Source organism: Peromyscus maniculatus, chromosome X (assembly GCF_049852395.1).
Source record: "Peromyscus maniculatus bairdii isolate BWxNUB_F1_BW_parent chromosome X, HU_Pman_BW_mat_3.1, whole genome shotgun sequence".
NCBI lineage: Eukaryota > Metazoa > Chordata > Mammalia > Rodentia > Cricetidae > Peromyscus > Peromyscus maniculatus.
The window spans coordinates 85182482-85206773 of record NC_134875.1 but is presented as its reverse complement, the minus strand read 5'-3'; the positions used below and the strand labels follow the sequence as shown (position 1 = coordinate 85206773).

Sequence of the window (24292 nt, the reverse complement as noted above, 5' to 3'; positions counted from 1 at the left end):
AAAATGCTCCACTTTGAATTTTTATGCTTCATTCTTGGTATAAAAGCAATATGTGTTCAATAGAAACTGCATCTTGTATTTAGAATTTTGATTTTTTTTCTGGTTAACAAGAAGTATGCAATATAATATTCTCCTTTAATCTTTGGCAATAACTCTGAGTCACAGCTCCCATTCAGGTGCACAATCCCAAGGGGAAACAACTGGGATTCTGTAGCCCATATGTTGTTCAGCGAGGACATTGGGTAGGTTGGCTGTGTTAAGTGCATCTTGAAGGGGTAATATTTTTAACTTATATTGAGTTTAACACGACATACCTCCTGGTAAGCTAAGAAGCAACTACTTAAAACAGAAATAATTTAGCCCTTTATATATATGGCCTCGAACTCACAGAGATCCGCCTGGCTCTGCCTCCCGAGTGCTGGGATTAAAGGTGTGCGCCACCACCGCCCAGCTAGCCCTTTATATTTTACCATGATAAAAAATAATTATTTTAAAACAAATCCCAAATTACACTGTAGAAATCTGTAGTATCTGGTTCCAGTAATATTCCTGAGGTCCAGAGACTACAGTTTGAATATGCCTGGCCTACAGGATAAATTCAAATGCCTGACCATGACCTACAAGTCCCTTTCTTCTCTATCTCTTGCTGTCCTATGGCCTCATTGTCCTTCTCGAGCTCATAACTTCCATTGTGCTCCCTGTAGACCATATATGTGAAAGCTTCTCTTGCAAGCACGCGCCTCGGTGTAGGTCATTTCCTCTGCCCGAAATGTATGTGCAGTACTCCTCTTCTCTACCTTCCTCTTCATCAGCATTGCTCTACTCGCCCGTGCTGATCCGGTTAACACCAGTTCTGTTCCCGAAGCCTTTGTTTCCTTTCCCAGGTAAAGCTGACCCTCTCTCCTAAGCAGACCAACCCGTTTTAATTGACATCTCTTCCTCAGTCTCTCCTTTTAGGCTGAAGTCCTTCAAAAATCAACTCACTTCATTATTTCTTAAAAGATTGAGTTATTTTTCTGTACCTCTAGGTATGTCTGTAGGAGAGTGCCAGGTCCTCTAGAACAGTTATGAGCTGTTACAGACAGTTGTGAGCTGCCATGTGGGTGCTGGGAATTGAACTCGGGTCCTCTGAAACAATCAACCAGGGCTCTTAACTGCTGAACCATCTCTCCAACCCCTCATTTAATTCTTATAATAAATAGTCCTATAAAGTAAATGTCATTACCCATCTTTATATATGTGACAGCTAACTAGCCCAGTGCCTAGAGATTGTACATACCCACCAAGTGTACAGTGACTGAAAGACTTGGGTGGGGGTGACAATAGGGAGGCTTGAGGATGAGTCAGCTTTGCTATTGATTGGGTGACCTTCTATATGGGGGACTAAGGGAGTCCAGCCACTCAATAGTCCCCTCCCAAGGTCCGGGAAGAATCTACAACCAGCTGATAATTAATCTTGGATGAAAAGAAATGAATCTATGTACACGAAACTCCTTAGTCCATATACTTTATTATTCTGTGTCAGTTTCAAGCTTATATTCTGCTCTCATAGATAGCTTCTTCTACGTTCTCATCCATCTAGTTCTTTCCAAACCAGCTCCTCTCCCATCTCGTTCTCTCTCATCTTATTCTTCCCCATCTGGCTCTTCCTCATCTTCCATCTTGTTCCTCTGGTACTCTATTTTAGCTCTTCAATCTAGTTCTTCCCCATCTCAGTTTGTTCCTCTCAAGTTCTTACACATCTAGTTCTTCCATTCTCTTTTGTCTTCTCTGTCCTCTCGTGCCCTGGGAGTCCCAGTATATATACACTTACAAGCAATAATCCCTTGGCAGTTAAATCCAGGCTTCCAGGGTCAAACGGAGGGGTATAAGAATCACATAGGGGGCAATAACCGTTAATTATCATTTGTCACCCCAAAGGGAAGTGACCAGTGAGGAAATGAATTAACTAAAGGCTAAATTCAGGTAATATCTAAGAAGAGGGATCTTATGTGCTCCACTATAATCCTAAACATAATTGGTAGAAAACGTTAAGAATCTATAAGTTGCCGGGCGGTGTTGGCGCATGCCTTTGATCCCAGCACTCGGGAGGCAGAGCCAGGCGGATCTGTGAGTTCAAGTCCAGCCTGGGTTACAGAGTGAGTTCCAGGACACGCTCCAAAGCTACACAGAGAAACCCTGTCTCGAAAAACAAACAAAAAAAAAAGAATCTGTAAGTTGCTAGGTCAATGGGAGAAAATAAAACTGTCTTCTTTTTTCCTGTGACTCATATCTGTCCAAGCTATCTGCCATTTTTCTGCAGGGTGGGGGAAAGTGTGCTCGGTCGCTAGGCAACCTGTACAGCTAGATGCCTCTGGTGATAGTTAAAGGGAGATCTGGAACTACAGGTAAGGTTTGGGAAAGGAGGAAGTAAAGCTTAATTGGCACATCCGCCAGGCCTTCTCAAACAGGTAGCCCGGATGCTTAAGTCTGTTCTTAGAGAGTACAGAGGTATCTCTGATAAAGTACTTTCCTCCATCTGGGGATGGACCTGGCCAGATGCTGCCAATGATGATAATTACAGGGAGGCTTGAACTGGGGTTCTGGCTGAGCATAGCTGTCAGCACACAAGGTTATCCAAATATTCCTGGAAGTGGTTAGATAAGGAGTTAGAGGTCTATAAAGTTTGTATGGCTGCAAGAAAGGAGGGTCTGAGCTAAACTGTGTAAAGCTATTACTTAACGTCCACCTGACCTAGGCGGTGTCTCCTTGTGGAATTTATCTTAAATCAGCAGACTTGCATGTGGACTGTTATTACTGTTAGTCCTTGAAAGTGGCTAAGGGAGATATCTGATTCCAAAGGAGGCCTTTCCTGAGGCTGTTCTCCAAATACCTGGAATGTGTATGTCCAGAGAGTGATCAGTCCACATTGTGAGCCCTTCTTAGGGAAAAATCAATTGGGAAAACTATGAAGGCACACATGATTTTCATAACAGAATACAGCTGATATATATAACAAGCCAAGTAACTCCAAAAGCTCCTTGGGGTTTGGCTTCCTCTGGAGGAATTTCCTGATTCCTCCAGGTAGTGACTTTGCTATAACCAGCTGAGTTCTTATGATATGTTCCTGCGGCTCGCAGCACTTCTAAAGGTGACAGCGAAGAGGAGCAGTGTTAGAAGCAGGGGAGGAGGCAGCTAAACAACTTCTGTTCTGTTCAGGATTGTCGTGCAGTGCCCTAACCTGACCAAGACAGTCAGCGAGACTCACGGGACAGAGTCTGGGGACATCCGGAGAAAGGCCCTGTCTGTGGATACAATTTTCAGGCACTGCTAATAGGTAGATACTTGGAACTCTAGGCATGAAGGAGGTTAAACAGAAGAATAGACTTTCTATAGACTAAGAAAGATTATAACGTGGTTACAAGGAAATAGCAACATTTAATAGACAGATGCAGAAAAGCTTGTATAATGTAGCTAGGGAATGATTGCAAATGGGGGGGGGTGACTATTGTCGTTGCATGGCTCTAGAGAGAATTTCTAGTTAAAGTCATGATTTGTTAATTAATTTGTGTGCAGATAATGATAATTTTTTAATCTTGAGACTTAAAAATTACATTTATTCATTTGTATGTATATGTATGTGCATGCCATGACACATGTGTGATCAGAGGACAGCTGGTGTGTATCTGTTCTCTCTGTCGTGTAGGTTTGGGGAATGGGATTCAGGTTGCCAGCCTTGGCAGCATGCGCTCTTACCCCCTGAGCTGTCTTGCCAGCCTGAATTTTCTGGTTTGAAAAGCCTCCTATTCATTTCCCTTTACACTTCACCACCTTGGCATCGTAAGTATCATTCTTTCCTGAATCTTAGAGATTATTTTTATGAAGTCCCGGGTACTGACATTTGTCTATGTTCCTTGGTCTCCTGCAACCAGATTTCTATCATTCCATTTCTAGAATCAGTTATTCCTTCGGTAGTAACTTGAAGCAAAAGCAGTCACATCTGTAATCAGTCATAGTTCCTTCTGGATGAAGTAATTGCCATCAGAGTAGATAAGGGATTTCAGCCTCATATGACTTAGCACATAGCCAGATTATCTAAGGTTTTCTACCCTTTAACAAAAATTACTTGTATATGACTCTCAACAGATGATATTTTATTTTTATCATAGTCTCATGATTTAAGGAAAGGATTGCCCCTGTTTTATGGAGAAAAGAAAATTTGTATTATGTTGGTAAATGACTGAGACCAAGTTTCAGCTAAGGTCCTCTGTCTCCTAATCAAGGGCTCTTCCCACTTTATCTCTTTTGAGTGGTTACCTCTGTATGGTTTTTTGCTTGTTTGTTGTTGTTGTTGTTGTTGTTGTTGTTGTTTTAAAACCACACATATCTCAGGCTGGCCTTGAACTTGCTCTATAGCCAAGGTTACTTTCAACTCTTGACCCTCCTGCCTCTACCTTCTAGTGCTGAGATTACAGGTGTTCACCACCATGAGGGTTTATGCAGTCCTGGATGTGGAACCCAGGGCTTCCTGGAGTGCATGCTAGACAGGCACTCTACCAAATGAGCTACATCCCAATCCCTATGTAAGTTTTAAAATTGTTTTGGTGGCAGATTATTCCATTCCTTTTTTTGGCTGGAGAACGCAACCATATGATACTATTACTCAAGTCTTTCGCAGAAACTTATTTAGCCAGTCTACCCACCTTATATCCACACATAATTTTCCTCTCATGTTAACCAGGATTTCTCACCAGTGCTACTATTGACATTTTGAATTAAATAACTTTGGTGTGTGTGTGGGGGGGGGCTTATCTTGTACATTGTAGAATGCTCAACAGCATTCTTAGCCTCTACCTATTAGAAGCAAGTAACACATGTATAGCTCTCAGCCAGGTTGTGACAATGACTATCTCCAGATGTTGCCAGCTGTCCAGTAACAAGTAAGATCACCTAGTTGAGAACCACTGCATATGGAACTGCTTCATTTTCCCCCACCCAGGCTCTTCCCTACCACAAATCCACCCTTTTCTTTTGGTTGTTGTAATGTGCCTCTGTGGTAGCTTTGAAGTTGTGTTTCTGTTTTTAGTGTTAAAAGCTTCTCCTTTTTATTTATTTCTTGCCACAATGAGGAAGCACTCAGTGGTACTGGATAATATTCTCAACTCTCCTATTATTTGGTCTGTTTTCATTCTTACAGAGTTTTAAAGGAACTTCTCAGCACATAGTTTTATCTGGACAATTTTTTGTAACCATCCTCGCTCACAGCATTTTTAAAGATTGATTTATTCCATGTGTATGAGTGTTTTGCCTGCATGTATGTATGTGCACTGTGTGTATGCCTGGTGCTCATGGAGATCAGAAGAGAGTGTCAGATCCCCTGGAACTGGAGTAATGGATAATTGTGAGTCACAATATGGGTTCTAGGAACCAAATCCAGGTCCTGCAAGAGCTACAAGTGCTCTTAACTGCTGAGTCAGCTCCCCAGCCCCCTTGACCAGAACTTTGAAGGCTCTGTAAACACAGTTTGCACCACCCTTGCCAAGAATTTACCCTTTTAATGTCTTTATTTTATTTATTTATTTATTTATTTATTTATTTATTTATTTATTTATTTATTTTGGTTTTTCAAGAAAAGGTTTCTCTGTGTAGCTTTGGAGTGTGTCCTGGAACTCACTCTGTAACCCAGGCTGGCCTCAAACTCACAGATCCGCCTGGCTCTGCCTCCCGAGTGCTGGGATTAAAGGCGTGCACCACCACCGCCTGGCTTAATGTCTTTTTAAAAATGTTTTCAGGCAGTGGTACCAGATCCTGGGCTCATTGCATGAGTTAGCTGTTTGAAACCTGGGACTTATGCAGGGACGCTTGGCTCAACCTGGGAGGAGGGGACTGGACCTACCTGGACTGAGTCTACCAGGACGATCTCAGTCCTCGGGGGAGGCTTTTCCCTGGAGGAGGTGGGAATGGGGGGTGGGCTGGGGGGAAGGGGAGGGGGGCAGGAAGGGGGAGAACAAGGGAATCTGTGGCTGTTATGTAGAACTAACTGAATGGGATTATGAAATTAAATTAAATTAAAAAAATAAAAAATAAATGTTTTCAGGACAGGGATTTTCTGTGTAGTTATGGCTGTCCTGGAACTCCAAGTTCCACCTGCCTCTGTCTCCCGAGTGCCGAGATTAAAGGTATACATCACTACCACAGGCTCCGTTTTAATGTCTTAATGACAAAATTAAATAGAAAGCAGAGGGATAATGTGGGGATTAGTTACCTGTATTATAGGCAGATTTGATACTCTCAGCAGGTTCTTCCTGAGTGAAATAAAGTGCTCTGCAAAATACTGCATTTTCCAACTGGAATAAAAAGAAAACAAAGGGGTTGATTGCTTAAGAATACTGTTTTTGATGTAAATGAGGGAAATTTAAGCATGTATATAGATTGAAAAGAAGGAATTAGTGGGAAAAAATGAACCGAAGGTCTAAGAATGGGGAAATAGATCAAAGCATCTGGGTCTCAGAGGAAATAAAGGGACTGGAAATATGGACAGAGGTAAAGGGCAGAGCCTTCATAATAACGGTAGTTATTTTCACTGAAACAGGGGAAAAGACAAAGGAATAAGTAACAGCAAAGTAAAGAGCCTGAAGTAGAGAGGACAAAGGTTAGGGAGCCTTTGTGTATAACATTATCTCCATGGAGTTTTTGATGAAAGGCACTAATAGAGAGTGAAGGTAGCTTTGTAATATTGAAAATGACGGATGTTTAGAATAGCTGCCACATGAGTTAAGTTAGCCAAGCAAGATTGACTACAGGTTCAGGTAAGGTCAATAGCATGGTTGTAATGGATTCAACCCATTTGGTTATATTATTCCTTCAGCACTGCACCCTGCAGAGAGACAGACAGACAGATGGACACACACACACACACACACACACACACACACACACACACACACACCTATCGTTGGAGGGGTTGGGTGGATAAGACACTTTCCTAGCATGTGTAGAAGTCGAGGTTCTGTTTCAGTATGGGGAGAAAAATGAGCCTATTGTGGGAACAGCAGGTCAGGTACATTGAGTGCTTGGAAACACAAAACTGAAATGATTGGTCGTAGGGTTCAGAATAGGTAGCTAATGCCCCTAAGAAGCTAATGTTGAGATATTAGTGTCAAATTGGTAGTCACAAGAAGGAAGAAAATATGGTCCATGAAAGATGGAGTCATTGAGGAGCTTGGAGCTTTTCATCATGAATAGGACATCTGAGAAAGTTGGCTTAGAGGACAAAAGCTATCTTTTGGCCCAAAGTTTCAAAGGTTTCTGTCTGATGTCTCTTAGCCCTTCATTGAGTCTATGGTGAGGTTGAACTCCATTGTGGGAAGGACTGATGGAAGAAACCTGTTCATTTCATCTCTGGAAAGCAGAATCAGCAGACTAGGGAAGGGACAAGATATACCCTTCAGAACCATGCTTCCATCTATCAGGACCTACTTCCTCCAGCTAGAACCTGTATCCTAATAGTACATTCAACTGTGAACTCATCAATTGGTTAGTCCATTGATACAGATAGGGCTCTCATGATCCAGTCACTTCTCAGTGGCTCTACCAACTATGGAGGAAGCCTTCAACATACAGCCTTTGAGGACATTTTATATCCAAACTATAATAGGTATAGCAATTTCTTTTAGGTATAGCATCTCATGTAAATATATTTGTTTGAGGTTATAAAGGAATCCAAAGTATGGCTTAATATGTATAAAGTTAAGTAGAGCTAACAGTAATGATACAAGTTCTCATAGTCCATCTGTACTACTTTCACTACCTTAGGATGGGTAATCTATAAACATTAGAAATTAGTTTTTTACACCTGAAATCTCCGAATGTCAGGATGATGTCACCATCAGAATTGGTGTCTATGAGATTGTCTTCTCTGTTCCCTCACATGGTAGAAAGACTAAAGGGTCTAGCTAGTTCTGTCCTGTCCATGAGGGTAGAGACAGCATTATCACACCCTTAACCTTTTTTGTTTAATAATAATAATAATAATATTTGGAACTGAGTCTCTCTGTGTAGCCCTGGCTGTCCTGGAGCTCACTCTGTAGACCAGGCTGGCCTCGAACTCACAGAGATCTCCTGCCTCTGCTGTTGGAGTGCTAGGATTAAAGCTGTGCATCACTGCCAGGCCAAACTTCTTAATAATGTTACTTTGGAGATCAAATTTCAACATGAATTTTGAAGAAGACAAAAACATTTAAACCAAAGTATCATTTTCTTGTAGATATAGCATCTCATATAATTCCTACCACAACCCAACAAAGTAGATAGAGTTGCCTCATTTTACAGAGGAAAATACTCATGATCCCATGACAGTAACAGAACCTGGATTAGAAAGCCCATGGGCTCAACCAGTATCCTATAAAGCCTTTGTACTGTAGATGGAAGAGTGGGAGAAGTCAAATGCTTTAGAGAGACCTCAAAGATTTTGACAGTGTTTGAATGAGGTAGAAAAGCCCAGCTCAGGATGCTGAGGTGGAGAGATTGCAGTGAATGGAGACCAGCCTACAGAGTGAGGCCCTATTTTAAAAGAAAAGTAGATAATAAAGTAGAAAAGTAATATTTACCTTTTTAAAGCAACAAAAAGTATGATATTCCAATGTGCTATAAAAAGCATAAGATTTGGCTGAAATTCTGAAGTGGGATCTCATGCCTACCACTTACTATTTGTATGTAGGGAAGACATCTAATATCTAACTACTTTCCTTTCCTGTAAAATAATGATAAGGAGATTATTTAAAAAGATATAAACCTGGTTTCACTGTGTTAGTTTAAGGATTGTCATAATGGCTACCAAAAGTTACTATCTATGTATATGGTGGTTGTCATAGCAATTGGTATTTGTCTCTGCTCTGTTTCCATGAGAAAGGATAAAGGCATGGATCAATTGTACAAACCTAACGTTTGGACCTTTATCCCCTGAACTTTACTAAGAAGCACCACTCAGAAAAATGAGTAGAATTAAGGCATTTCATTAGTATTAATGGTGATATTTCTATGAAGTCTTTTCCTTTCTCAGAAAAAAAAATGGAGATATTTGTTAGATGTTTTCCCAAGCTGTTTAAATTTTGTTTCCTGCTATTAGGTATTAACATTAACCGAGGCCTTCTGTGCTTGGGAAATGTAATCAGTGCTCTTGGAGATGACAAAAAGGGTAACTTTGTGCCCTACAGAGATTCCAAGCTGACTCGTCTGCTTCAAGGTAAGTCCAAAGTGCCTGTAAAATGAGAGCGAGTAGCTTGGAATGAATGATAGTATGGAAAAGCAAAGATGAACCAGGCAGAAAGCTAATGGGCTGGCACATTCACAGCTAATTGATAAAGAGGTGAAATAGCTGTTGGCCATCAGATTTCTAAGATAATGGGAAAATGTCTTTACAGATGGCCTTGAGAGCCAAGAATTCTGTAGAATGCCAACTGTACTTCGGACTTTGCACCTGAAAATGAACTTGGTTACTGTTTCTTTAATTGATAGTATGTTAAGAAGAATTCTTTGGAGAGTTAAAATCTACATCCTAGGAATATTTAGTCCCAGTAGAAGCTCCTAACGGACTTGGCCAGGCCTGGTTGTTTTAAACCTGGTTAATTTCTGAACTCATGGTTTCTCTTGAGTGTAGTGGCATATAAAATAGGATTCTAAATCTCCATCACTTTGCACATCTGATATTTTATTATTCTTATATTGAAGCAAATCAAAACTGTGTAGCTATCACAGTAGATGATCCCACACCCATGAGTATATGTGCAGCATAAATTGTAATCAGTGAACTATATAAAGAAAAGAGATGAAATTAGGAAGGGTCAAAGGGGAGATCTGGAAGGGGGTGAATAGAATCAAAATATAGTATATGCATGTGTGACATTCTCAAACAATAATTAGAATTATTTTAAAATTAAAGCCAAATAGTTCTGAAAAATAAAATCAAAACCAAATCAAATGTCACTAAGAATTTTTTCTTTCATCTATGAATTTGAAGTCATCAGTCCAAATAGGCTGCTTTCGCTTGGCATCCTACTTATTTGATTTCATTTCCTTTCATTATCCGTTATTGTTCTTTTTCAGATTCTCTAGGAGGCAATAGCCATACTCTTATGATAGCCTGTGTGAGTCCTGCTGATTCCAACTTAGAGGAAACATTAAATACCCTTCGCTATGCTGACAGAGCAAGAAAAATCAAGAACAAACCTATTATTAATATTGATCCCCAGGCAGCTGAACTTAATCATCTTAAGCAACAGGTATAAGATTTTATAGGAAAGTTACAAGTATATGAATGGAATGATTGAGTGTCTAGTTCTTTGTTCTATTTATACTTGTCAAATAAATCCTAATAGAGTGTTTGCTACTCAATTAATATTAGGGGTGCCGTTGGAGATTTTACTGATAAAGAAGTGAAGAGTAAGATGGGCAGTGATGATACACGCCTTTAATCCTAGCACTTGGGAGGCAGAGGCAGGGTGGATCTCTGTGAGTTCCAGGCCAACCTGGTGTACAAAATGAGTTCCAGAACAGCCAGGACTATTACACAGAGAAACGCTGTCTTGTAAAAACCAAAATAAAAAATAGAACAAGATAGTGAAGAGTAGAAGATGAAGCAAGAAAGCTTTGCAGGGGCCAGATCCTGAAGTTCCTTAATATGTTCTGTTAAAGAACTTAGAACTGGAAAGTATTAAGAGCTACAGATTTTAAGTATGAGAGTAACATGATGAAATCTGCTTGAAGGAAATCTATTTTCTGTACACTGTAAACCGATGAAAGGTGGCTATGGCTAGAAAGAAGAAAATAAGCCAGGCTTTGTAATAACCCGGGTGAGAACTATGGTCTAAACTAAAGATGATAGCAATAGAGATAAAGGTAACAGATTAGAGGGCAAAGAACAAGAAGTAAAGTATATGGGGCTTCTTAATTGCAGAGTTAATGTAGGAAAAGAAGTGGGTAGGAGGAGCCAAGTTTGATTTTTTCAAGTTTCTAACTTGGATTATGAATAAAGTCATATTGATCAGAGAAAGCAGATGGAAAACTAGAGTTACACATGAGAACCGAAATGATATATTTAGTTTGGGTCATTTTGAATTTGAAAGGTGTTTGGGAAATGGGTATAGAAATACTCCAGCCAGGCAGTGGTGGCGCACGCCTTTAATCCCAGCACACAGGAGGAAGAGCCAGGCGGATCTCTGTGAGTTCAAGGCCAGCCTAGGCTACAGAGCAAGATTCAGGACAGGCACCAAAACAACACAGAGAAACCCTGTCTCAAAACTCCCCCCACAAAAAAAAACAAATACTCCAATATAGCTGGCTACATGGGCTTGATGTAGAGGGTCTCAGATGAAGAGTAAAGAGGCAGCTTTAAGGGCATTAGCATTTAGATGATATCTGAATGCTTGTCACATTAAGAGTATTCACTGAATGTTTGCTAAAGGACCAAAGAGGTCCAGACCTACAAGTTGAGAATACCAGCACTTAATGAATGGAGAAAGGAGAAGCAGATAAGAATAGACAGGAAGAAAATGACGTCACCCAAACCAAGGAAAGAGCATTTCAAGGAGTGTCGCCATAAGAACAAATTTACAAAGAAGTATAAAGATGAAAAAGTATCCATTGATTTTTTTTTTAATCTACAGGGAAGCTGTTGGCAGCTACTGTGAAGTCAGGGGAGTGATAAGAGCCAGTCAGGGAATGATAAATAGATAGAATAGTAGATTAGTGAATAGCTTTTCATTCAAGGAGCCAAAATGAGAAAAGGCAATGGTCAGATAATCAAGGGCAAAGAAATATGTTTATTTTTTTTAAATATGGGAGAGCCTTGAGTAAATGAAAGAACTAATGAGGAGAGACTGAAAAGGAAAACATGGGCTAAGGACAGATCATCTTCTAATGGCAAGCAGTTGGGTAATAGGATAGGGAAAGGGCTTGAAGAGACCACACGTGGCTTAAAATCACCTTCAACAGAAATGGAAAGGCATCTGACGCCATGGAAATTTGTGCTGATATAAATATGACTGTAGAGCAGTTCACAGCCCTAGTACAGGAACTGAGAAGGCAAGAATCGTTTGGATGCAGGAGGGTTTGAGGGCTTCTGGTTGGTTGGTTGGTTGGTTGGTTCATTGGTTAGTTGGTTTGGTTTTGTTCAGACAGACTCATGTGGCACAATGTAGCACAGGCTGGCCTTAGACCATTTGTGTAGCTGAAGATCCTCTTTCTTCTGTCTCCTTATTGCTGGGATTAAATGTAAACACCACTATGCTCAGGTATTGATGTAGGGTTTTTTGTTGTTTTTTTTTTTTTTTTAAGATTTATTTATTTATTATGTATACAGCATGTATGACTGCAGGCCATAAGAGGGCACCAGATCTCATTTCAAATGGTTGTGAGCCACCATGTGGTTGCTGGGAATTGAACTCAGGACCTCTGGAAGAGCAGCAGTCAGTGCTCTTAACCTCTGAGCCATCTCTCCAGCCCCTGATGTAGGGTTTTTGTGTTTTGTTTTGCTTTGTTTTAAAACAGGGTCTCACTATGTGGCCCTGACTAGCATAGACTCACTATGTAGACCAAACTAGCTTCAAATTCACAGAGATAGCCTGCCTCTGCCTCTCGAGTATTAAGGTTAAAGGTGCACATCACCATTCTTGGCCCTATTGATGCAGGTTTAAAAGAATCAAGTTTTCCTGCATGCTAGAGAATAAAGGACTTGATTTCCACTTGGAACTGTATTTCCCAACTGTCCAGTGCTCACTCCAGCCTTCCTCCACAGTGATAATGACTATATAGTTAATCTTTTTTCTTCCTTTTTCTTCTTCAGGGTCTCTGTAGTGAATACAGGTAATTAATCTGTCTGCTGGGTCTTCTGAATTATAAAACATCACATTCAATTCTGTCCTCTTTATATTTATTTCTATTGGCAAAAACACCCATCTTCCTCTTCACTTATTTCTTTATTCATTCCAACAGTAAATGTTTATCTAATGCTTATGTGACAGGTGCCACATAAGATGTGCTTAAATGCTTAAGATATACTTAAGGTTTCATTGGCACTGAGTCAAATTACCCCGTTGCTAGTTGTAGTGACTTCATTACAAAGAGATAAATAGCATTTTGTGGGTTGAGTTTGATAGTCTTGACTATGTGTCCTGGTCTGTCCTGGAACTCAGAAACTCTCTGTGTAGCCAGGGCTGGCCTCAAAAATTTTGTTCCTCCTTCCTTAGCTTCTCAAGTGTTGAAATTACAGGTGCATGCTACCACACCAGGTGATTAGTAGCTTTTGATTGGTAACTAGCTAATTATTTTCATTGTCTCTCCCAGGTCCAACAACTGCAGGTCTTGCTGCTACAAGCCCATGGAGGTACCTTGCCTGGAAATATAAAGTAAGTCAAAGATTAATTTTGAACGTGTATTCTTCTAGAGGACATTTTGCCTGATAGCTGTTTTCTTCTGCTAGCCTGTAGTTTCTCAGGACACTTGATGTCCAGGAAGTGATCCTGCCAACCTAGCTGATTACTTAGGACTTAAGTAGTTATCTTTGGAATAACCGGGTATAATGGAGAGAGCATAGATTCTAGATCCAGTAATGTATTAATTAGAATGTTGCTTATTTATTTGACTATTTAGTTATGTACACAGACGCATGAATATTTATTTTATTCTTGGGTTAACATCATTTGGTTTGTTTGTTCATTCCGAGTTCCTTCAGATTGACTCTTATGTTCTTTAACAAGTCCTCAAGTGTTCGAGCATTTAAATAAGATATTACAAATGATTCTCTTTGCTCCAGGCCTGGAATTACCCATATCTCCAAGGAGCTTTGGTTTCTTGTATTGGAAAATGGTGTTTTAAAAACCAAGATCTGTGTGCTTTCTCTAACTGTGCTCACTGTTGCAGGGGTGTCACTGCCCCTGGGCCTTCTTGATGGGTAGAACTCAGAAATACCTGTATGTGTGTAATAACCTACACATGCATTCATGTACAGTTTTGTATCTGTCTGTATTGCATGTATATTAAAAAACACAGCTTTCTACTGATAATTCTTGATTTCATTACACCACTATAGGTTTAGTGTATTTTTTTACATCTTTAATGGATAAATTTAATTGTACCCTAAGTGTGCCTAAATATCTTTTTAAGTCCACAAAGGCTAACTATGTGACTAACTTTAACTAGACCTTTCCTTCTCCACTCCACCCATTCCTTCCACTTCATCCAGCTACTGATGTTCCTAGTGACAGATTTACAGTACACACTGAGCCTGCCAGGGAACCGTGGCTTCAGCCCCTCAATGCAATCACTCTCAATGCAGCCACATTCTCAGGGGGTGGTGATCTGGACTCCTCTCTTCCCACACCAGTGAAATGGTATAGGCCTCTGAACTTACTGTCTCTAGGCCGAGTTCCCAAAAGAGCCCAACAGCCACTCCAAGTGCTAAATTCTGAATCTGAGCTACCCCATACTGGGCTGGCTACCCTGATTCCCACCCCCACCTCCTGCACCTCAGTGTGTTCCACACAAAGAGCTCAGGCTATAAATAAACAAGGAAGAAGGGAGCTTAGGTTAGGTGCCACCAAAAAGAAGACATTTATCATTTCTTCCTCCAACAGTAAGAAACAACTCTGTTTACTATCTGCTTATCTATACATTCCACTCTGGTATACATATAAAGCAGTGTCAAAAACTGTCTTAGGGTTACTAACTAAAACTAACACTATGACCAAAGCAGTTTTGGAAGGAAAAAGTTTATTCAGCTTACACTTCCACATTGCAGTCCATAATTGAAGGAAGTCAGGCCAGGAAGTTAAACAGGGCAGGAACCTGGGGGCAGGAACTGATGCAGAGGCCATGGAGGGGTGCTGCTTACTGGCTTGCTTCCCATGGCTTGCTCAGCCTGCTTTCTTATAAAACCCAAGACTACCAGCCCAGGGATGGCACCACCCACAAGGTGCTGGGCTCTCCCCCCACTTAACACTAATTATGAAAATGCCCTATCGGCTTGCATACAGCCCAATCTTATAGAGGCATCTCCTCAACTGAGGCTCCCTCCTCTCAGATGACTTTAGCTTGTGTCAAGTTGACATGAAACTAGCCAGAACAGAAATACCAGTCCTTGTGCCTGTGAGAAACATTCTCATGAGCTATATCTCAACATGTATATGACATTTTTTTCTTTTTTTTGGGGGGGGGGCTTAGAGTAACCTTTGTTTGAATTTCATTTGGGATTCCCTTACATCTTGATTGTGATTGTTTGTTTGTTTGTTTGTTTGGGTATATAAAATATTCTAATGGACCTAAGAGTCAGACTTACACAAAAATAGAGCCAAGAATGCATATGAAAATATGAATGGGATATTATACATTTTAGGATGAGACCTGTTAACACAGACACACACATGCACACACACACACACACACACACACACACACACACACACACACACACAGTGTTTGGGAAAAATAAGAGGAATGGAATGGAGCCCTGTGTACTATTGGTGAATTGTAAAATGGTATTACCACTATAGAAGAGTGTGGAAAATTAAAAAAAAAATTAAAAATTCACCTATACTATGATCTAACAATCCCACTACTGGGTGTGTGTCCATAGGAATTGAAAGCAGAATCTCAAAGAGATATTTTCACAACTATGCTCATAGTGACACTGTTCACAGTAGCTAAAAGTAGAATCAAACCAAATGTTCATCAACAGATGAACTGACAAAATGTGCTTAGTGATGTCAGCAATATTGCACATAGAAGTCTCTAGACTTCAGTTTTCCCTACAGAAGAATCAACTAACAACTATCCACAAACAAAAGCATGTTAATGAAAACTCCATAAGGTATAAGCCCGAGTTGCCTGGCATGATCCATGGAAGTGAAAACATCAGAATATGCATGGAGTTCAGGCATTGTAGTACAGGCCTTTAATCCCGGCAGTTGGGAGATGGAGGCAGACAGAGATCTGTTGGGTTCCAGGATAGCGTAGGCTATGTAGCTCTGTGAGTTCCGCACCAGCTAGGACTGTGCAGTGAGGCTCTTCTATGTCAAAAAAAAAAATCTGCATGGATATAGGAATAAGGGAGAAAGTCTTTTGACCATTTTACCACCTCTCCCAAGTTTGTACACAATGACATAGAGGAGCATTCCCAGGACTGATGGTTCTAAGAGAGGAAAAAGAAACCTATCTTTCCTAGCATTCAAAGATACTTGCTTCTGAGGAAGGCCACTCAAGCATGACATCACAGGGAATAGGGAATACAGGGAAACTGCACAGCTCAGTGACATGGGTTTGGGTAGAAAAGCAAGGAGATACAAGGATATTTGGACACATTCGTGTACCCGCCACAGTAGTGGCCCATCAGAGGTCTAAGTCAACAGCATAGTTCACTTGCAAAGATGAGCTCACCAGTCCCAGAAGTAGAAAGTGCTAAAATGCTACCTGACAAACCTCTAGATGGCCAGCCTCCAGGCTACCATCAGACCCTACTCTAGAGACTGCTGTCCCAGGGAGCGAGAAGACCCCAGCCAGCCTCAAATGTCACAATGAACTCACATAGAACTCCTTGTCCCCATCAGCCTGAAAGGTCCACTCTCAGATCCCACCCAGGAGAGAAATGGTTATACAAGAAACAGATGCTAGCACTGCCTTTCCTGGGAGCTTATTCGCTCTCTTTCCAATGTCAAAGCCTCAGATCCAGCCTAGCGAGGAAAGCAAGTCTCAACTATGTTTCTACTGGTGTAGCAGTTGTTTCATCCACTTCTAACCCATTAACCTTGGCCCCTTTCCTACAGCTCTGACCAGCTGTTAATAAGCTCAAACAGCTTTCAGTCCCCTTGAGTATACACCTAGAATTAGAATAGCTAAATCGTGTGTTAATTCTGCTTTTAATTTTAGAACTGAACTACTGTATGGTTCATAGGTACTATACCATTCTACTTTCTCACCAGTAGTAGACAAAGCTTCCTGTTTCTTCATATTTTCACTAACACTTACTTTGATGCTTCTTAAATGAAAGCAAACCCTAATTTGGGCCTGCATTTTTTAATCAGTTCTTTGCATATTATGTTAGCCCCTTGTGGTATGTGTTACAAATATTTTCTTCTAATTTATCACTAGTTTTTTATTTTGTTCTCATGGGTTATGGGTTTTTTTGTTGTTGTTGTTGGTGGTGGTGGTGGTGGTGGTGGTTGTTTGGTGTTTGTTTGGGGATTTTTGTTTGTTTTCTGTGTATTTTTTAATATTAGGGAATAAACCTAGATCCTCACATATTACTTGCTGACTGCTCTACTGCTGAACTATATACAACCCTTTTCATACTCTTGATTTTAAGAAGGAGTCTTGATTAAGTTGCCCAGGCAGGCCATGAACTTGCAATCATCCTGAGGCTCTGGAGTAGCTTGTAGTGTACAGGCCTGTGCCACCGGGTCTTTTTTTTTTTTTTTTTTTTTTTGCTTTTATGTATTAAAATGGGTCAGTCTTTTTTACTTCCTGTGGATTTTTTTTTATAGGAGCTATATTAAGATCTTTTATATACCACAAATTTCACTCATTTTACACATACTACTCAATGTTTCTTTTATTAAATTTACACAGTTATACAACTGTTACCACAATCCAGTTTTAGAACATATCCAGAAAGATATCTTCTGCCCATTTTGTATTGCTCACATTTAGGCTCCCACCCCAAGGAAACCACTAATCTGCTCATTGTTTGTATATATTTACCTGATATAGACATTTCATATATGTGGAATCATACAGTATATTGATTTTTGTTGGCTTCTTTCATGTTATTTTTAAGATTCATCCAAAGTAAAGCATATATCAGTGCTTTATTCCATTTCTAGATAGTATGCCATATCTGGATACACTGCACTTTGTCTGTGGACAAATTAATAGACTTTTAAATTGCTTATGAATAATGCCACTGTGTATATTTATTTGCAAGTCTTTCTGTAGACTGACATTTTTATTGGGGAGATAGCAAGGAGTGGAATTACTAGGTCATATGTTTTGTTTGTTTTTTGTTTTTCAGATAGGCTCTCACTATTGTTTTGGCTGGCTGCAACTCACTTTGTAGACCAGATCCTCCTACCTCTGCCTCCTGGCAACTGAGATTATCTGTTTAACTTAAGAAACTGAAAAGCTCTCTTCTAAAGTGGTTATACCATCACATTCTCCTCAGACTTCTGAATTTTGATTCATAGTTATAAAACCTTTCCTTATCACAAATTAAAAATGAGGGCTGGAGAGATGGCTCAGAGGTTAAGAGCACTGGATGTTTCTTCCAGGGGTCCTGAGTTCAATTCCCAGCAACCACATGGTGGCTCACAATCATCTATAATGAGATCTGGTGCCCTCTTCTGGCACACAGGAATATGTGCAGACAGAACATGTGTGTGTGTGTGTGTGTGTGTGTGTGTGTGTGTGTGTGTGTATAGACAGAACATTGTATATATATAATGTTTATTATATATTTATATATTAATATATAATATATATAATCTTTTTAAAAAATTAAAAATGAAATATGCATTGGCAAAAGAGATGGCTCACTGATTAAGAGCACATAGTGTTCCTGCAGAGGATCACAATTTGATTCCTGGCACCCTACTAGGCAGCTCATAACTACCTGTATGTTACTCTAGAGAATAAAACACCCTCTGCTGGCCTCCTCTGTAGGCACCCACACCCAGATTTCCTGTACACATAGGCAGATGTACACATACACATAAATTCAAAAAGTAAAAGATCATAAACATGTTTTCTTGTAGTACTCATGTTTTGCAATTCAATTATGTATTTGTAGTTCTTTTATATGATGTGAGCTTACTTTCTGTTAATATCCTTATTTTTAAAAATTCTTACTCTTTATTTTAAAAATGATGTGTTTCTTATTGTGGCACATTAAGAAAGAATGAAGAATAAAACTTAAAGTTGTCATATTTCATCTCCCTAAAACTACTACAATTTTCTCTTCCAAATTCTTTGGTTATTATAGTCTGGGTTTCATGGTAATATTTTAAGACTGTTAGACAAAGTAGATTAGCATTTATGAAAGGACTCCTTAAAGGCCTATCCTTATCATATCCATTAAAGCAAGTGCGTTAGCTTCTTTTGATTTCCATTTAGCACCAACCTGTTCCAACTCTAATGAAAATGAGACTAAAGCAACCATTCCAGACTTCTTTAGAATATACTGTAAGAAATCAGATGAGGCCGGGCGGTGGTAGCTCACACCTTTAATCCCAGCACTCGGGAGGCAGAGCCAGGCGGATCTCTGTGAGGACAACCTGGGCTACAGAGTGAGTTCCGGGACAGACACCACAGCTACAGAGAAACCCTGTCTCGAAAAACCAAAAAAAAAAAAAAAGAAAGAAAGAAATCATACGAGACTGGATGTGAGTACACACCTGCAGATAACAGCAGGAGCATCATAAGTTCAAGGACTGCTTAGGCTACAAATAGCAAGGACTTGTCTCATACCTCTTTCCCCCCAAACATCACACACACACACACACACACACCAAAGAAAAACTTCAGCTTTAAAAGTAGTAGACTCAGGCTATTGAGATATCTCAGCTGGTAAAGATGCTTATTGCCGAGCTGGACCACCTCAGTCTGCTCCCTGAAACCGGTGTGATGGAAGGAAACAACCTACCCTGCAGGTTGTCCTCTAAGCTCCACATATGTACTACCCCATACACAAATAGGTAGGTGGAGGGGTAGATAGGTAGTTAGATAGATGATAAGCAGGTATGTAGATAGATGTAATAAAAGTTTAATAAACTACAAGAAATAATGAATCATGCAACTCATCATTCAATATTTTATACAAATGCTTTTCTCAAAAACATATATTTGTATTTTTAGACATGCCATAAGGCTATTTACAAAAAGTACATTTTACATATATGAGTATTTTTATCTTTTGCCCTTGGGTTGTGTCTTTTTGATTCAGGATCTGTGTTGCTAAAAACTTTGTTCTTATTTCTGAGTGTGCTTGTACTTGCTTAGCGAATTTGAATTCCTAACACTGACAACTAAATAGCATGTGAAATAAACACCGGTCTTTTCTGTCCAGTATTCTCTGCATGTCTTTGTATCTACGTATTGCCACATGGCCTGTGACTTTACCTGTCTTCCTGCATGTCTTGCTCCCTTGTGTCTCCTACTGACTCTCCCTGACTCTACGCTTCTTCATCCCAGAATTCTGCTAGTCTGGCTCTCCCGCCCAGTCTCTCCTGCCCAGCTGTAGGCCAGTCAGTTCTTCACAGTGTACAGTTGGCATAGTAGTTGGGGTATGGCCGCTGAATAGACTGCTGACTTCAAATCCCAGCTTTCCTGCCATCCCCTAGTTCTTTGACCTTGGCTTATTTAACCTCTTTGTATATCAGTTTCCTCACCCGTGAAATGAGGATCACAAAAGAACCTACTTAATGGGGCGGTTATAAGAACGAAATGTTTAATGTACATAAATATTTACTATAGAGCCTAGCACATGGTGCTATGGAAGTATTCACATATTTTAGTAGTGTTTAAATAATCTAGCATTAACCTCAAATTGCAGTGAAGAGCCTTCTCATAAGTACTAAATTTTTCTTGGAAAAATAAACAGTTCACTTAAGTATGATTTCTCCACTTAGAGAAATGTTTTAGGAAAAAATATTGAATTAAAAGTATCATTACTTTGAAACTTCTTGGCTTATGTGAGTGACATGGCAGTTTTCAATTTAATGATAAGGGAATAAAAACAGCACTCTAAACCATTCTTTGAATTAAACATTCTTTCTTAAGAGTCTTGGCAATGTCTTAACATTGTGGTATGAAACCTTATCGTGTGGCTTTGCTATTAACTTTTTGATAAACAGCAAGCTAAGAAAGTTAACATCTGAAAATTGATGGAGGTCTAAAACTGGGTGAGAGGGCATATTTTGTATTCCTGAAATCATTTATATCCTTTATATCCTTTACTGAGATTGTGGACAGCTGCTCATTAGAGCACTACTTTCTCTCTCTCTCTCTCTCTCTCTCTCTCTCTCTCTCTCTCTCTCTCTCTCTCTCTCTCTCTCCCTTTCTCTCTGTCCATCTCCCTCCCCCCTCCCTCCCTCTCTGTGTATGTGTGTATGTCTGTGTGTGTGCATATACAAGTGCAAACACCCATGTATGCATGTGTCGGAGGTCAGAGGTTGGCATTAGGTGCCTTCCTCTATAATCACTCCACCTTTTTTTTTCCAGCTTCATTTTATTAATGTTAATTATGTGTAATTGTGTATATGTGTTTGCGCATGTGAGTGCTAGTGCCCTGGACACCAGAGGAGGGAATTGGTTTCCCTGGAACTGGAGTTACAGGTAGTTGGTTGTGAGTCACCTGGTGTAGATTCTGGGATCTAAACTGCGGTCCTCTGCAAAAGCAGCAAGCTCACTTAACCACTGAGCCATCTCTCCAGCCCCTTGCAACCTTATTTTGTGACAGGGTTTCTCACTGCACGTGGAATTTATTGGTTGGCTAGACTGGCTACCATTGAGGTCCAGAGTCTACCTGTCTCCACTCACAGCACTGACTGGCTACCATTGAGATCCAGAGTCTCCCTGTCTCCACTCACAGCACTAGAATTCCAGCCCCTCTCAGCATTGGGTCCTCATGCAGAGCAAGCATTTTATGCACTGAGTCATCTCCACAGCCCCTTTAATTGCTAATGAGGGGTCAAGGGTGGGGAGAATGGGAGAATGTGTATTTTAGATAGTTAGCCCTTCCTTTTTAAACTACATGACACAAATGGAAACATCCTACTATGAGCCATGAGAAAAGTTAATCATGAAGCCAGGCAGTGGTGGCTCACCCCTTTAATGCCAGCACTCAGGAGATAGAGGCAGGTGGATCTCTCTGAGTTCGTAGCTGGTCTGGTCTGCAAAACAAGCTCCAGGACAGCCAGGGCTACACAGAGAAACCCTGTCTCAAAAAAAAAAAAAACCAAAAAATTAGTTATGCTTATTACAGTCTTATCTGGTTCTGAATTGTTACTTCTTTCAAATTATTAAGTACTTGAGTGGTTTTTTTTTCTCATATACTACTTGACTGGGAGGATAAATAGGGCTTGGGCACTTTCCTTGATCTTTTGTAATGTAGTTTTACCCCAATCAGGCCACCAAATGTATTTTTCTAAAATTTTACTTTCTTTGTTTTAGTGTGGAACCATCAGAAAATCTACAGTCCCTGATGGAGAAGAATCAGTCTCTGGTAGAAGAGAATGAAAAATTAAGTCGTGGTCTGAGTGAAGCAGCTGGTCAGACGGCCCAGATGTTAGAGAGGATCATTTTGGTGAGGCCCCAACACTTCAAACGTTTATTAGCTTCACTATCTAAAATATTTAAGATGATTCTTATTGTAAAAGCCATTTTATACAGCATGGTGCAATGAATACTTACATATCACCACAATTAATCTACACTGATCCCATTTTAAAATAGATTTGTCATAAAACGCCCCAAAGGAAAGAAGCAAATCCCTGTGTTACCTTAAATCCTGCCCAATTTTTATCCACAGTGCAGCTTGAGCATCCCTAATCTGGTATTAGAAGTGCTTCGAAATTGAACTCTTCTAGCATTGACATGATGTCACCATCATGGCAAGTTCTCCATCTTACCTCGTGTGATAGGTCCCAATGACAAAGAAGTTGAAGAACTTGTACTGAAAATACTATCTAAAACTGGAGCAGGGAGACGATGGCTCAGCGGTCCAGTGCTTTGCTGGAAATTTCCAATGCGTGGAAACTAGGTGTGCTGGTGTCCTCCCAGCACTTAGGATCACATAGACAGCTAGCTACACTGTGAGTTTAGCCATGTGGACACCCTCAGACTATGTTTATAAAAATGTGTGGGATAGAGACATAATGAAGTTCATGTTTAGGCTTGGGTCTTATCCTTGAGACAGCTCATCATGTATGCAAATATCCCCAAATCTGAAAACCATTTGAAATTTGAAGCACTTTCTGGTCCCAAGAATTGTAGTAAAGGAATATTCCACATATGTCAAGTAACTGTTCCTTCATGAAACTCCAAATTCTCTCCCTCCCTTCTCCTAATGCTCTCACATTTCATATCCCATCCTAACAGCTGCCATGGTGAAATATAACAGCTGGGGAAATCATTTGAATTAATTTTCCATATGGTTAATTTCCAAATAAGTGGTTTGCTACGTGACTGATTACACCACTTTGAAATCCTACTTGTCTGTCTGATTCCAACCTCTTAGATCAGTGCATGCAAGCTCTCACTACAGTGTTCCCACTACCCTAAGTACAACTCCAATCCTAGATTGTACAACCATTGCCAGAAGTGAAACAGTTTCCACCAAGATGTAACTGCACCTCTCTAATGTCAACACTTCATGCTTGACTGTTCTCTAGTTAAGGAGAAGGAAGATCCTGAGAATTTTCTTTAGAAATGGCCAAATCCTGTGGCCACTGTATCGTCCTCGACTAGCAAAAGGTGCACATGAGATTAAGAGAATTTTATTTTCTATTCCAGTGCTACATTTTATGTCTTGGTATGTATGTGAGCACGAGCATGGCTGCACAGTAGATGATGCTTGTTATTCTAGTCACATACCTGTCTGACCTTTATAAGGTTGTTACAGTGGCTCCCTGATAAGCCTATTGTTTTCTCTCCTGTCAGGACTGGCTCTCCCAAATCTGTTGCAGCATCCAGGTCCTCACGAATTCTGTGATTGAAATAATCATTCTTCCTAAAACATAGATGCCTTCTGTCATTTATTTTTTCACTAACATTATTCTTGCATTATTCTTGCACCTTACCTTCTTTCTTTCTTCCTCTTGTTAAAAATAGCCTACCGTATCAGACAATATAATTATTGATTAAAATCTCAGCTCAAATTGATGTGAGGTTATTTTATATTTTAAATGCTCTAAATCAGTAGTTCTCGCCCTTCCTAATGTTGCGAGCCTTTAATATAATTTTGCTGCTGTTATAAATTGTAATGTAAATATCTGATGTACAGCATGTGTGATGTGCAACCTCTATGAATGGGTCATTCAACCCTCAAAAGAGCTGTAACCCACAGATTGAGAACTGCTTCTCTAATGCTGGGCCAGAGAGTTGGTGCAGCAGGTAAGAGTCCTTATTGCTCTTGCAGAGGTCCTGGCGCTTCACAACCTTCTGTAACTCCAATCCCAGCAAGGCTCTCTTCAGACCTCTCCAAGCACTGCACACACATGATGCACACACATACATACATGCAAAATACCCATATGCATAAAAATAAAATAAA

At 40.1% G+C, this 24292-nt stretch overlaps 1 protein-coding gene across 4 annotated transcripts in view; it reads left to right on the top strand.

Moving 5' to 3' along the window:
* Positions 1-24292, top strand: part of Kif4a (kinesin family member 4A) — a 117585-nt gene that overhangs the window by 47120 nt on the left and 46173 nt on the right. For all 4 annotated transcript variants that reach the window (XM_042269054.2, XM_042269055.2, XM_076562400.1 and 1 more), the window contains exons 8-11: positions 9107-9223; positions 10084-10259; positions 13321-13382; positions 22192-22324. In XM_042269054.2, coding sequence (XP_042124988.1) covers positions 9107-9223; positions 10084-10259; positions 13321-13382; positions 22192-22324 — 488 coding nt within the window. The remainder of the gene's footprint in view (positions 1-9106; positions 9224-10083; positions 10260-13320; positions 13383-22191; positions 22325-24292) is intronic.